General features: G+C 38.3%; 1 protein-coding gene across 1 annotated transcript in view; it reads left to right on the top strand.

Annotated features, from left to right (window-relative positions):
- Positions 1 to 16,259, top strand: part of COL9A3 (collagen type IX alpha 3 chain) — a 58,772-nt gene that overhangs the window by 41,389 nt on the left and 1,124 nt on the right. Inside the window, exons 25-31 of the mRNA XM_069072562.1 lie at positions 775 to 810; positions 3,754 to 3,798; positions 5,741 to 5,773; positions 6,868 to 7,014; positions 7,276 to 7,330; positions 8,209 to 8,391; positions 15,692 to 15,769. Coding sequence (XP_068928663.1) covers positions 775 to 810; positions 3,754 to 3,798; positions 5,741 to 5,773; positions 6,868 to 7,014; positions 7,276 to 7,330; positions 8,209 to 8,391; positions 15,692 to 15,769 — 577 coding nt within the window. The remainder of the gene's footprint in view (positions 1 to 774; positions 811 to 3,753; positions 3,799 to 5,740; positions 5,774 to 6,867; positions 7,015 to 7,275; positions 7,331 to 8,208; positions 8,392 to 15,691; positions 15,770 to 16,259) is intronic.

A 16,259-nucleotide genomic window follows, 5' to 3' on the forward strand; every position in this document is an offset into this window, starting at 1 on the left:
CCCACGAGCATTGCAGAGTAATTCTGACACCTGAATTCCCTTTCCCCCACTGAATAAAATGTCCCTTTCTTTTAAAAGAATGTCTTTTTGGGACCCTGTGGACCCACTCTGAACATAGACACACTTATTTCCCAGTATATCGTGGCAGACAAGTGGGGAAATGGAGGGAAGTTCATGCTTCAGAATTTGATTCATACTTAAAGGTGGAAGTTCAGTAGAAGTCAATGCCCTGTGCAGTTAGGACAGTAGACCCTTTGTTAACCTAAAAGCTAGACATTCCAGAGGTTGGGAAAATCTACCCCAAAGCTCCAGGGGCCCCTAGATGAGATGACATAGAAGCCCAGAGAGGCAGGATGGTTGCTAAGCTTAGGAACATATCAATAACTGCTTTCATTCAAGAAGACACAGCCATATGAGCCAAGTTCTCCTGGGAAGTTTAGTTAAAAGACATAATTATTCAACTTCATGTTAATGATCATTATACGAAATTTTTGTCTTTCCTTTTTATTTACAGGAAAAAGAATGAACATGTTTGGTCTTTGCATTAAAAAGGAAAAGGGAAGGAATCACCCCCAATAACTCAAATACTTCCTTAAATCTTATTGTAATCCCCTGTGAACATAAACTGCATATTGAACAGCAAGGTCTCAGGGCTCTGTGGTCTGAGGCCACCTCACTGACTGTGAGTGCAGCTCCTGGCTCAGTGACAATGCCTTTAACACATTAGGAATGGTGTCATTCCTCAGCTCAGCTGCTCTTTCTTCCTCTCCACAGGGCCCAGGAGGAGCTATGGGTCCCAAAGGAAACCAGGTGAGTAGAGCAGCTGAGTTCCCTGTTTGTCATCACTCAGGAGGCAAGAAGGGGGAGAGAGTGTTTAGGGCACATATTTTAGATTAGATACAATTCCTACTGACGTAGTAAAAAAAAAAATTACCCCCCCCCCAAAAAATAGAAAAGAAGCTCCATTTTTTTTTCCAGTTTGTGCCCCTCAGGCTTCTCCATGAAGAACAGGAGATTTCTTCATCCTCTCTGACTCTGAGCTGGTTTGTAATTCACACTTGGCTCTTCAGGTGATACTCCAGTCCCTCGAGATATACCAGTTATCTCACTTGGGATGAGTACAGTGAATGTCACCTATTTGGCTTATTGAATTTTCCTCTGAACTTTACCACCTGTAGAAAGAATGTACTGCTGTTGGAACATAAATTATTGCAAGTCACCCTCATGGGGGAAAATGTTTGAACTTAAATGACCACGTTAAAGCTTGGACTTTTTCCAAAACAGAGGTTTCCCACTTACTGTTAGGTTGATACCTGGATCACTGGGGCAGCTGTTATGGTTTTGGGCTGTGTTTTGGGGAGCCTTAAAACAATCTTAAAGAGGGATATTTCTGCTTACTATCTCAGTGAAAATATAAAAGGAATGGTCCAGTTCCTAGTCTTTTCTCTAACTGTAGAAGGCTTATGATTTCATCAGAGCCTATCTGTCCTCCATCGATGCTGAGTACAGCCCTCCACCATTCAGTAGGTGTTTTATAAACTGTAGCCACGAAAATCCATCACCTGTGGTCATCCTTTCAGTGATAAGCTTCTGTACACTTAGGTAGGTGCCTTAGGCAGCATGCCTATGTATCCCACAAGTTTGAACATTAATTCTTTCAACCACTAGACCTTGTGTTTTGTTGTTATACCCTTCGAAAGTCCAGAATCACTTCCATACAGGCAGCAAAGGAAGATGCTTGAGGGTTGCGCTAAACAAATTTAGAAGCTCCTGTGGTTCTTTATGCCACAGAAATAGCTTAAAATTCATGACTTCACCCAAGGAAAATGCTAGATGTTTCTACTGATAATGGAGATGCTGCTTCAGCTGCTTCTGTTTTTGTTTGATTTCCAGTACAAGAGCAGATTCATTTTATATTGACAGACATGGTAACATCCTATTGGGATTAGACTATTTCAGATTTCACTGTTTTGCAAAAATACCATGTGCTGATCATATTTAAACAGTGATTTCAGGCTTCAGTTCCAGTGGAAATATCCATCTTGAGATCAGTTGCTGCAATCCCCTGTAATAGAAAGAATACAGAAATCGATGATGATGCAAGCTAGATACTATGTACTTAGGGTTTCTATAGTTACACCTTAGTGGCAGACGCCCTCTCATGGTATGATTAGGAAACTTTCATTGATCCAATAAAGGAGCTGTCCTTTATATGCAAAGATGACAGCCTATTTGTTGACAGCAGTTGTGATCCTCCAGTGGTGGAGAAAGACTGATTCAGCCATTCCCATATCCAGATTTAAACTGCAGCTCTGGCTTCATCATCTCCAGTCTTTAACAACTGAGCAAACCTATAACATTCTCATGATTCTATAATATGGCTCATATTGGAATTGAGACCATTGCTGTAAACCATGCTTCATTTGGAAGGATGTCTTTATTCAGTATAAACACTGCACTGTTTTTCAACTAGATAACTACTCTCCCAGAACACTTCACTATTTCTTTTCGTAGTTCATTTAACTGAATTTCCTGAGTCTGAGGAAAGTTTTCGTGAGAACTGGATTGTAGTGACTTTCTTAACAAATTGAGACTCAATTTTGGGTAATTTGTGTAGTGGAATAGGAGTGACATTTTATAAGAATAGATAATAAATGAACTATGGGCATTTTTATCTTCTTGTGTGCTTGGTTGGCTTTCTTTTTCCCCTCTCTTCCTGTGGTCCATGTTCTGGCTCCATCTGTGGACTACTGCTCACTGAAAAAGGGGACTTCTTTATCTCCAGAATGACCAATAAAGATTTGGTGAGACAACCAAATAGGAGATTCATTAGCTATAACTGACAAACAGAACTGAACATTCAGTGTCCAAAATGATGATTTGGGAGAGAGGACAAGGAGAAAAGGTTATGACTGATGCAGAACTATTAGGGATGCTTATCTCTTAAGCTAGAGATTTGGTTTTCACTTTGGTAAATTAAAATAAATGTTCATAGAATCATAGAATTTCAGAGTTGGAAATTACCTCAGTGGTCAGCTTGTCTAAAACATTCACAGAAAAAAAAATTCCGCAATGACACACATAGCCATTGATTTGGGGACAGAGGTAGAAATTGTTTGGTATGTTTTTTTTTTTTAAGTTTAATGCCTCCATTGTCATTAGTGATTTCTAAATCATCTCTTCTTAGCTCAAAAGGACAAATTGGGAGAGTACAGTAGAAACAGGGAGGGAAGAACTAAGTTGCTTCTAATGTGTACAGATTTTTCTCCCTTCATTCCTTTGTGGGAAAATTTTGTGCTTGTCTCTCCTGGTCCTCAGCTGCAACTTGCTAATCCTGCCTTCAGACTCCCTGAATAAAGTTCAGATCCTTTAGCTTTGTACATGCAAGAGATTGGGAGATTTGGGTTTGAAATCCTAGCCCACTCCTAACTGGTTAAGTAGCAATAGCAATGACAGATGTACTTGATGTAACTCAAATTTTCCCAAATCTGAAACAATAAAAATCTAAGCTAACTGGTCACCAACTAATTTAGCTAGAAAATGGCCTGGTAAAATGGTATCATGTTAGAGGACATGCATTGTCAAATACTCTGTGTTTATGCCTTACAGAGAATGAGCTGCTATTGACCTTGGTTTGTACTAAGTTTGTTCTGTGAAAATGATTCAATTCCTTAAAATCAGAGAGTTCAGGTGAGAGTGATGACCATTCCTCTAAATGGTCTAGTCTGTTAATATGAAGCATGTCATTTTCAGGGTATTGCTGGAGCTGATGGTCTTCCTGGGGACAAAGGAGAACTGGTATGTTTGATTAAATCCATCTTTAAAATCCAACAGCAATAGAAGCATTACAAGTCCAATGGGAACTCTAAATGGGAAATTTGGAATTTCTAGATGAGAATTCAAAAGGAAGAACTCTGAGTATAAGAACACAGAAATTCACAATGGGCAGTAACAATAAATCATGATGAGCAGCACCATTTCTTTTTAGTGGACAACTGTACTAGGTATAATGGAACAGGTCCTAGGAATGGAAAGTAGAGGATCCAGTAGGTTTCAAGCTATTCTTGGTGAACAAAATTTTAGTCTTTCAAAAGACCTGCAGTTACAGCAGTGGAGGTTGCTCCACCCACTCACACATAAAGAAACTTTGTCATGCCTTAGTGGAGGGCTTCTTAAATTGTAGTGGCCAAAAAAAAAAATCCGCCATCAGTCTTCTGATGATAACCCTCCTGACTAGGCTAGTCCTGAGACATAGAGTGGTGAACCTATATGTGAAGCATTTATGGCACGCCAAGACGTGGTGTAACCTTTGCTTTCACAATGGCAAATGTTGCCTTTGAGAACCACATTGTGATAAAGCAGATAATAGAGGTACTTTAGTAAATTATCACAACACTGAAATGATGTTTCCCTGATGGTATAAATTTTTCCAAAGTGAAAAGCCTAAGTTAGGCTCCCTATTTCTTTTCACTGTAGAAATAACTATTCAATATAGAGGGGTCAATGAGTTAACTCATTGAGTTAACTAAGTTAACCCAAGTAAGCAATTTTAGTTGTAAGAAAGGATTCTCTTGTTATGGGCAAAAATCCATAAATTCTGGTTAAGTGTTCCATGAAATAAAAGAAATATTTTTTGCACATGCTTTGTTGGCCCATTCTGAAGGTTAAAAGGTATGTAACCCCCACTGGCTACTTACTGTGTAACCAAGAAGAATTCAGCTGATCTGTTTCTGGTCATGAGGACAATGATTTATCCAGTCCAGTGCTCCCAAAGTTAACAATTATGGTCCTAATATGGATTTCAGAATATCTATCCAGCTTTAAAATAATTGGTGTTTCAAAGATTGTCGTTAAATTTCCTCTGTGTCTTTGGATGAAATAGATAAGTTTCTTTACCTTCATGCACTTATTATAGCCTCATCACAACACACTGAATTTTCAAGATCTTGGGCCCATACCTTATAAGTGTAATTACTTTTTCAAGGCTAAGTAATTAGAAACATAAAGATTCTTTATAGCACTTGAGGATTTGAGTTTGAATTCCCCTTAGCTGCTGAGGACAGAAGGAAGGGAGACTAGTGAGAAAATCACTGACTGTAAGTTAGGAAACCTTATACTTTATTGAATTATATTAATGATGAAAGTGATGGTTACATTGAAGAATAGTCTATCTTAAACAAGTCATACCTTTTTTTTACTCCCTCTTGTAAGTAGAGACCAAGTCTACTGTTAGTTTGACTTTTAAATCCATCTCTATAATCAAATAACTACCTAACAGACATATTGTTTACAATGCTTTATCAGAGAAGGGAATATGCCCCGAAACCACATAGCCTTGAAGTGCTAGGGAGTCCAACATGACTTTTTTTTTTTGCTTTTTGGAGGGTAATTGGGGTTAAGTGACTTGCCCAAGATCACAGGCTAGTTTTTGTGTTAAGTGTCTGAGGCCAGATTTGAACTCATGTTCTCCTGACTCCAGGGCTGGTGCTCTATTCACTGCACCACCTAGCCACCCCTAGTGTGACTTTTAAGTATATGTTCATATCATGAAATGACTGGAAAATATAGGCAGAAGTATCAATTCAGTGTACTTTTTAAAAGACAACATGGCTATAACTAGGTTCATGTGCTTCTACTCAATTGGTACGTTAGTGGCTTCTAGCTAATAAAAAAGGCAACTTTGTAAACGTTAACTCTTCTTCCTCCCTTAGCCTCCACTTTCCTCTTTTTATTTCCCCAGGGTCCTAATGGTCCTGTTGGACAGAAAGGAGAGGTAAGTAATTGTCAAAGATTTGAACTTGGAAAGTTTCAGAATACATATGTTTATCATATCTCTGGGGAACTTCTGATTTGATTGTATAAGGACCATCTCCAATGATTCTATCATCTCCTGAGTTTTAAGATGGTTCTTTTTTTTAAGAGTGGTTCCAGGAGGAGGGAGAGATTATACTTAACCTGCTACCTGCCTTTTGCTTAATTCTCCTAAGGACAGGAATTTATGGTTTATTATTTTCCAAAATGCCACAGTTAAGTGGCTGTTTGAATATAAACCAATCCAAAATAAACAAAGCCAAGATGGGAAATTATTTAGGGAAATGGGAGTGATTGGGATTAGACCACTGACTGCCCTTAATGGGTGTCATATTTTTTTTTTAAGCAATCGGGGTTAAGTAACTTGCTCAAGGTTACACGGCCAGTTATTTCTGGGTGTGGTGCTGAGTATCTGAGCCCAGATTTGCTCCCCAGGTCATCCCAACACTGGAGCTGGTGCTCTTATTCGCTGAGCCACCTGGCCGCCCCTAAGCAATTGGGGTTAAGTAACTTGCTCAAGGTTATACTCCAGGTGTTTCTGGGTGGGTGCTAAGTGTCTGAGCCCGGGATTCGATCTCCAGGTCGTTCTGACACTGGAGCCGGTGCTCTTACTCTCTGTGCTACCTGGCTGCCCCAAGGGTGTCATATTTCTTGCCCTCTCAAGGGGAAAGGTGGGGGGAGAGAATCTGGAACTAAAAATAATTTTTTAAAATAAAATTAAAACAACAACAAAAAGGTGTCAGAGGCTTAGAATATGTAGCACATGGTAGGTGTTCAGCAAACAGTTGTCAGCATCCATGATAAGAACAATTGCTGATAAGCACGTTTTATGGGCATTAGCTATAAAGCACTTGTAAATTCCGATGAGTGCTTGATATAAAAGACATTTTCTAAGCTTTTGTTTATATTCAGAAAAGTATTTGCAAAAAGTCTGCAAAGGAATATTTCGCAAACAGACATGCAAACATTAAAAAATAGTTTGTAAATTCTAGTTCTGATTCCCCCATTCTTTCTGGGTTTGTTTTTTTTCCTTTTCCTTTTTTTTTTTTTTTTTAGTCAGGTAGTAGAGGAGAGCTGGGCCCTAAAGGTATTCAAGGTCCTAATGGTACCACTGGTGTCCAAGGGCTCCCAGGTCATCCTGGTCCAGCGGGCTTCCAAGGAGTTCAAGGTGTCCCTGGAATTACTGGAAAGCCTGGGGTTCCTGTAAGTATTCTTTTTGCCCTTTCTTAAAAGATACATATTGGAATCTGAGTGTTCACTGACTTTATATATGAGGTGTGGGGGTCAGGATTAAACCCACTTGAACCAGACACACACACACACACACACACACACACACACACACGGGATCCTTTACACGATCAGAGGTTATTGATCCAATTGAATTGTGCCCTGGGTACCAAACAGATTATCTGTGATCTGATAAAAAATTTAAAAAAATTTAAAAAAAATTGGTGATTTCAGGGTAAAGAAGCCAGTGAACAACATATAAGGGAACTGTGTGGAGGAATGATTAATGGTAAGTACTAGGATATGAACAATTATATAAAGTACAGATTTCCACCTACACTTCTTTTCACTTCTTTAACAAAATACAGACTAGTTGGGTATCAAAAAAACCTCACTCCCTGTCCTGTTTCTGCTTGTGTATAAGCTGGTAACTGAGAGGAGTGAAGGGAAGATAATTTTGCTAGCACTACTGGTGGGCACAGGGGTGGGAAGAGGGGAAGGGAAAGAACTACCGCAGGGCTCCTTCTTACCTCAGGGTATTGAGTTTATCAAATGAGAGAATGTACATGTAAGTGCTTTGAAAACTGTAAACTGTTAAACAAAGGTAAGGTGGTAATAATAGTGTCATCATCACCACCATTATCATCATTGCTATTGTTACCATAGTGATTGGACTTGAGGCAGGGATGTAGTTATTGGGAGGGTTACAGGAGGGGCCTCAGAAAATACTCAAGTCCTGATGTAAAAGAAATAGTAGAAAATTAGTTTCACTTGTGTATCTCTGCTCCAGTTCCAGAGGTTGTCTTAGTTGATTTTAAGACAATACTATATTATATGTGGAGTAGACATAATTTATCTGGAAATGAATTAGATGACCAGTGAAAGTCTTTTTTAGCCCTGTCACTAATTCTATTGAAAGGTGTTTGTGCTATTCATAAAAGGAAACTAGTTTGGGTTGTGTGATTTAAAGAAAAAACATGAAACATTTCTTTCTTTAAAGGAGAAATTTCTTAATATAACACTGACTCTGGCTCTTAAAAGACTGGACACAATTTTCATGTTTTTTCTAAAAATATCTGTGATAATGCATACATGAATTCTCTTCTATATGTGATACCTAACAAAAGTGACATTTTCTCCCGTTTTCTACCCCTCCCCCCAAAAAAGAACAAATTGCACAGTTAGCTGCTAACTTAAGGAAGCCTCTAACTCCTGGATCAATTGGCCGACCTGGTCCAGCTGGTCCCCCAGGCCCTCCAGGTCCATCAGGATCTATTGGCCATCCTGGTGCTCGTGGGCCACCTGGGTATCGAGGTCCAACTGGAGAGCTAGGAGATCCAGGTCCCAGAGGTGAGTTTTTGTAGCTGTACTGATATTGTAAATTCCATTGTGGACCCTCCCAATTTTAACTGTTCGTCTCAAATCAGAATTACACCAAATTGTTCCAGATTGCTCTTTCTTTCATTTCACTCATTTCCTGGACCCGAGATATTTTCAGGTAGAGGTACTAAAAGAACAAAAGAAGACCAAAAATGAGATTAGGGGTCTGAATAACCCATAAACAAGGGAACCAAGAGTTTGTCAGAGCTGATGAAAAACATAGAGGAAGAAATCACTATTTCTTTTAAATTAGTGGTTTGGAATAATTCTAGTCAAACCAAAACAACCATGTGCCTGACTTCTGATCTTTATTCAGAAAGCTCCCCAGCCTGAACTGCCTTCTTCATTCCTCTCTGCTAACCTATTTCTTTCAAGGTTTAGCATTACAGAACTAATTTAACAGCTACATAAAATGAGAGAAACATGCCATCTAGTTTATAAATTCTTTGAAGGGGGTGTGGCTAGGTGGCGCAGTGAATAGAGCACTGACCCTGGAGTCAGGAGGACCTGAGTTCAAATCTGGCCTCAGACACTTGACACACTTTTTAGCCATGTGACTTTGGGCAAGTCCCTTAACCCCAATTGCTCTCCAAAAAAAAGCCAAAAAAAAAAATTCAAATAAATTCCTTGCATCTTAAGCATTGGGGGAAAATAACTGCAGGATCACATCAGAATGATATTTTGTGAGGAAATCATCTGGGGAAAAATCTAAAAGATGAATTAATCAATAAAACAAGGACAAAGTTCCACAAAATAGGGAAAAATAATTAAGATATTCTTTGAAGAATCCTGATGTGAATTCTACTTTGGAGACCAGAAGCATCATGGCACAGTGGGTAGATAGAGTTTCAAAGCCAGGAAATCCTGGGTTTTGGTCCTGGCTCTGACACATACTGTGACCCTGGTCAAGTCACTTAACTTCTCAGTGCTCTAGCTAAGCAGCTAAGACATGAAGAGAAGGTGCCAATTGCATTTATAGAGGGAATTTCCTACCCTGGGAATTACCTATACTGTTGCAATCATAGTTCCATACCCCATCCCTATTTTGAAAGTTAATCACTGATTAGTTTATGTTTTAGTTACAATTGTCAATATATGAATATTGAATAAACCTAGATCCTTGTCAGATAAAGTAAGACTAGGAAATTCATATGTAAACTATATTTAGAAATGATATTGAATTTCCTAATACACACTAGGATTGTGACGAACTAAGGAAGTTTTAATTCAAACAAATAAAACATGAAAATAGAATATATACATATGTATATATGTATATTAATAATAATAGCTAGCATTATGTAGATCCTATTGGGTGCTAAGCACTGTGCTAAGTGCTTTACAACATCATCTCATTTGAGCCTTACACCAACCCTGGGAAGTAGGTACTGTAATTATCCCCATTTTACAGTTGAGGAAACTGAAGCAGACAGAAGTTAAGTGACTTGCCCAGGGCCTCACATTTAGTAAGTATCTCAGGTGGCATTTGAACTTAGATCTTGTTGATGGTACTTTGTTGTTGTTTTTTTTTTTATGTACGTCTAGAGTAGGAAAGAAAACTAATACTGGATACTACCACTGATATGTAGTCCAAAGAATATGATTTAGGACTCCTTTTTCTTAGAAAAACTCTGAATGTAGGAGATCTTAACATAGGAAGAATATAACAATGCAAAACAATTTGAAATAGTGGAATTTTTGAATTCCTCATTTTAAAATGGTCCTTAAAGTTTACCTCATTTTATCACTGCAAAATCAGTTGTATATGTAAACTAAACTCACAGTTAATTTAAAGGACTTTTTCATTTTAAAACATGGCCCCAGGTAGCATACATAACTCAGATTTATTTCTGAAAGATACTTATGTAATTTTTTCAAAGGCAAAAATTTTCAGGATTAGAAAATACAGAATTACTTTCCAAAAAACAAATTTCCCTTGCATTTTTTTTTTGTTTTTCACATTAAACATTAAAAAAAGTAATATTATAGCATATTTAGGAAATATTTTAGAATTTCTTTTTAGTGATTTAGGAATGCCAATCCTAGGGGACAAACAATATTAAGCAACTCATTTTGTCAATCATATGTAGTTCAGCCTCTTTGTTTTTATTATTAAGTATTTTAACAAAGGTTTTCTGAATCATATGCATTATAACTATCAGCCTAAATATTTTGATAACATATTTTGATATGATTCAGTCAATTAGTATTAATTAAGTGCCTGGTACAAAGCAGGCACAATGCTAAGTGTTGTGGTACAAAGGCAAAAGATAGCTCATGCACTCAAGGAACCTACAGTCTAACAGGAGAGACAACACACAAACAACTGTGTGTGTGTGTATACACACACACATACATATGTATATCACATGTGTATATATAATATGTGTGTATATATTATACACACATATATGTTTTGGGGGATAATAATAAAATGATAATAACCAACAAAAGGAAGACTCTAGTATTAAAGAGGATTAGGTAAGGCTTCTTGAATGTGTAATTTTAGTTGAGATTTGAAGGAAGCAAGGGGAGCTAGGAGATAGAGATGAAGATGGAAAGAGTTCCAGGCAAAGGGGAAAGCCAGTGAAAATGCACAGTGAGGAGACGGAATTTTGTGTTCAAGGCTATTACCATTGAATCACAGAGTATGTAAGAGATGTAAGGTGTAAGAAGACTAGAAAGGTAGGAATGAGCCAGTTAATCGAAGGCTTTATAAGTCAAACTGAGAATTTTACATTTTATCTTGGAAGCAATAGGAAGCCACTCGTATTGTTTGGATGTGGGGAGGGCAGTGTGCTAGACATGTGCTTTAGGAAGATAAATTTTGGAGTAGGGAGAGAGGTTTGAGGCAGGGAGACCCACCAGCAGACTACTGCAGTAGTCCAGGTATGAACTGATGAGGGCCTGTACCAGGATAGTATCAGTCTGAATGGAGAGAAGGGGGTGTCTAGAGATACTACAAGGGTAGAAATGACAAGACTTGGCAATTGATTGAGTATGGGGATGAGGGAGAGAATGAATGACATCTAAGGTTGTTGTTATTGTTGTTGTTTTGCTTTTTGGAGGGGCAATTGAGGTTAAATGACTTGCCCAAAGTCACATGGCTAGTTAAGTGTCTGAGGCTGGATTTGAACTCAGGTCCTCCTGACTCCAGGGCCGGTGCTCTATTCACTGAGCCACCTAGCCATCCCGACAGCTAAGTTTTGAAGCTTGGTGACTGGATGTTAACAATAATAGGGAAATTTGGAGGAAAGGAGGGTTTGGGTGGAAAGATAACAAGCTCAGTTTTGGACATGTTGAGCTTAAGATGTCCACAAGATATCCAATTAAAGATGTCTAATTGGCAACTGATGTGAGACTGAAGGTCATAAGAGAGGTTAGGGCTGGATAAATAAATCTGAGAATCATATTCATAAATATTTGAATCCATAGAAGTTGATGAGATCAACAAGTGAAATTGTACAGGGTGTCTCAAAAATCTTTGTGTGGTTTTAAGCTAGCCTAACCATTAGGTAGGAGACCTAGGGAAAGAAGTGTCACAAAAACTAGGGAGAAAAGAGTATCAAGGAGAAGAGAGTGATTGACAGCATCAAAAATGCAGAGATCAAGAAGGATAAGTATTAAGAAAAAGCCATTAGATGCAGCAATTAAAAGATTGTTGGTAAATTTCAACAGGATAATGAGGGTGGAAGCCAGACTGAAGAGAGCTGAGAAGAAAGTTAGAAGAATGGAAGTGAAGACACTTTGTAGACAGTCTTCTCAAGGAGTTTAGTCATAAAAGGGTGATAACATATAGGATGGAGCTATCAGAGATAGAGAAATCAGTTGAAGTTTTTTTTGAGGATGAGAGAAATGTAGGCATGTTTGTGGGCAGTAAGCAAGCAGCCAGTAGACAGGATTGATGATAAATGAGTGGGGATTATAGAGGAAGCAATTTACTAAACACTACAGGATGGTATGGGATCACTTGAGTATGTGAAGGGGTTTGCCTTGGTAAAGGGAAGAGTCACTTCTTCATGTGAGAAGTGTGAAGGAGGAGTGGCAGAAGACATTTTCATTGATGGCATTTTAGTGGTGTTGAGATAGCTTCCTTTATAACCCTGTGTATTTTATGTTATGCATTTAGAAACGTTATTTGAAGAAGGTGGTCCAGAGACGTCACCAGACTGCCAAAGAGGTCTAAGACACAAAAGAGATTAAGAACCCTTGGCTTAGTAGGATGCCTTACTAAACAGATAACTATCACAATATTCCAGTAAGGTTTTGAAAAGTACAGTTGAAACTTAACACTCATCTTTAATGGTTCTCAGTGTTGGGTACTATGTATAGAAATCCTTAAGGACATGCATTGCTTTTTTGTCTTTGTCCTCACATCCCTCTGACATCGTCCCTCACTATCTTCTCCTTCAATCCCGTCTATGATGAGGTGCCCTTCTACTTGTTAGAGCTGACCCCTCTACATGTGCCCTTGATCGCGTCCCTTTACATCTCTGGCACGTTGCCCCAACCATAATCCCCACTCTAGTTTAGTTCTTCCCCAACTACTGGCTCTTCTCTGCTATCTACAAATGTGCCCCCCTCCTCCATCCTTAAAACAAAACAATACAAACCAAAAAACCCTTAGTAGATCCTACCATGTCTGCCAGATATTGTCCTATATCTTTCTTCCTCTTTTCAGCAAAACTCTGGGAACGTATCCGTACTCAATACCTCCATGACTTCTCTTTTCACCCTATTCTTAACCCTCTGAGCAGTATCTCCTGACCTCAGCATTCTACTGAAATTCTTCTCCCCGAGAAATTACCTATGATCTCTTAATGACTTTTTTCCAAATCCTATTCTTTTTTTACCTCTGTGCAGCATTTGACACTCTTTCTTCTCGATTTCCAAAGGTTCTGTTTTCTTGGTTCTCCACATCTATTCTTTTGCAGTATTTTTTTGTTAGATTTTTATTTACTTCACTGTGGCTGACCTTTAGGACCATCTTAGGTTCTCTTCTCTTTCCATACTGCTTTCAACTTGATGATCTCATCAGATCCTATGGGATGATTCCTAGATCTATTTATCCAGTCCTAGTTTCTCTCTTAAGCTATAGACCTACATCACCAACTGCCAAATGGGGCATTTAGAACTGGATGTACCATAAGTATCTCAAACCCAGCATTTCCAAAATAGAACTCATCTTTTCCCCAAACCCCTCCCCCCCTCTTCCAAACTTCTCTATTACTGTTAAGGGTACTTCCATCCTTCCAGTCACCCAGTTTCATAACCTCATCCTTGACTCTTTTCTCCTTCACATGATATATCCACTCTGTTGCCAAGTTCAGTAATTTCTTTCTCTTCAACACCTCTCGCAGATATTTTACTACCTTTGGCCTAGACTACTGCAATAGTTTTCTAAATGGGACTGCCTGCTTCATCTCTCTTCTCACTCCATTCCATTCTCCATGCAATTGCCAAAATGATTTTTCTAAAGTGTAGGTTTAACGAATATCACCCTCCCCCCTCCTCACCCCACTAAAAAGCTTGTTGTGCCTGTCCCTCTCTTTCCCCTCCCCCCTTGCCTCTAGGATTAAATATAGGGTGTCCTAAAATTCAATGTAGTGTTAAGCTACTAAAGCTCATTAAAAATTAATAAAGCTATTAATACTTAAATCAGGGACTAAGATTTTTGGGACACCCTGTATAAACTTTCGATTGGCATTTAAATTTCTTTACAACTTGATCTCTATCTTTCTAATCTTTTAACATATTACTCCTCCACACACTCCATGGTTTAGCCACCCTGGGCTACTTTCTGTTCATTAAGCACAAAGTTCTGTTTTCCATCTCTATGCCTTTGCACTGCCTGTCCCCATGGGAAATATTCTACCTCCTGACTTCAGACTCTTAGAATCTGGCTCCCTTTAAGACTCAGCCCAAGTGCTTCTTCCTCCAGGATTCCTTTCTCAGCTCCTCCAGATGCTAGTGCCTTCCCTTTCATATACTCTGTGTTATGTATGTATGTATGTATGTATTTATGCTTTCCTCTCAGTAAAATGTAAGCTCCTTGAGGGCAGGAACCACTTTTTCCACTTTTGTATTCAGTGGATAAATCACTGGGCCTGAAGTCAGGAAGACCAGAGCTTAAGTTTTACATCAGGCACTTACTGCTTATGTAACCCTGGGTAGGTCACTTAAGTTCTGTTTAATCTCAGTTTTTTATACTGTAAAATGGGGATAATAATAATATTTACCACCCAGGGCTGTTGTAAGGACTAAATGAGGTTATTGTATATCATTTAGCACAGTGCCTGGCACAAGGTAAGCGCTCTATAAAAAACAGCTATTATAGCTGCTCTTACAGCACAGTGTCATGCACCTCAATCAATGCATGAACTGAATCACAATGCCAGGGCAATGAAGGGGCTACCCTAAAGCCCTCTGGTGACATCTCAGTGCCTCCTTGTTCTCTGTGCTTCAGATTTTACCTCATTTGTATATTCTTCCATCTTGCCTCTGGAGATAGAATACTAGATAACCGCCTTCCTCAGAAGCACCACCACCAAGACCAAAGAGTTTTTTTATTTATGACTCTCTTTTTACAGCAGTGGGTCATTTGTAGTATTACTTATTTCACTGCATTTTCAATTAGGTGCCATTAGGTGCCAGTGCTAGGTTCCTAGCACTGAATAGAAATAAATGTCTTAAAACCACACTTAAAACAGGTATCTCATTTGTAGGATTCCACAATTATTCCTGTAAGTGAAATTATCTGAAGCACTGTTTAAATACATTAAAAGATCTGTATTTCATCAGAGAGGACATTCCTTCACTAACATAGATCAGCAGCTCCTCTATTCCAGAGTAGGCATCTTCATTAGATACTTCGGTCAGAAAAAAATCATCATCTGGTGGCCATACTTCTTGTGATGAGCCTCTCTGAATAAGGTTGGTCTCATATTCAATGCCTTTCCAGCTTGGAAGGACCAGCCAGAGCTTATGCTTCACTGGCATAGTTTCAAGAGAACATAGAGTCACCCCCACATCACAATGAGGCATCAGAAGAGGACTTTAGAATAATAGCAAATGTAAAATGCTATGAAAACTGGACGCAGTGTAAAAGCAAAAAATCAGAGGTAGTATTAAACATTTGTGTTTTAACACAAATTATAATTGGCATTATTATAATACTATACTAGGAGAATTTATTTCAAATTATTTCAAATTTATTGGAATCTTGTTAAGTTATTTTAAATCATTTTTATGTCACAATACCTCAATATAGGTGATCACGGTGACAGAGGAGACAAAGGAGCTATTGGTGTAGGCATTGATGGACCTGATGGAGATCAAGGACCTCAAGGTATGAGAACATTGTATCTTTATACAGGATATATTGCTTTATTGTCAACATTCCAGTTTTCTGACAGAATATTTAAATGAAACATTTGTTTAAAATTTAGTTATTTATGAGGAAAATACTGTCTTCAGCAATGCATAAGTAGAATTCTTAAAGGCAAAAATAAAACGATTCCTAGATTAACTCCCTTGACCTTCCTCTTTACCATTTTGAAAAGTATGATAAAAATAAACAATTTTATTAAAGATTTTAATACCATTGTTAACACTATGAAACAATTATCTAACAACATAGGTCCTTATCAAAGATCTTCCTTCTGTATCTAAGGGTAAATTTCTTCATACCTGGGTACCTCTCTACACATCCTAGAATCTGATTGTCAAACATAAGAGTTGGCATTTAAATTTGAATGAGTAAACATGTTTTTTTATCTATGGAGTGGTTTTAGCCATTTCTGAATAAGACATAAGCAAGGCAAAGGGTAAACAGAGAG

The sequence above is a fragment of the Petaurus breviceps genome, unplaced genomic scaffold (genome assembly GCF_028583685.1).
Source record: "Petaurus breviceps papuanus isolate PSGF00001 unplaced genomic scaffold, PetGlider_PUasm1.0 90847, whole genome shotgun sequence".
NCBI lineage: Eukaryota > Metazoa > Chordata > Mammalia > Diprotodontia > Petauridae > Petaurus > Petaurus breviceps.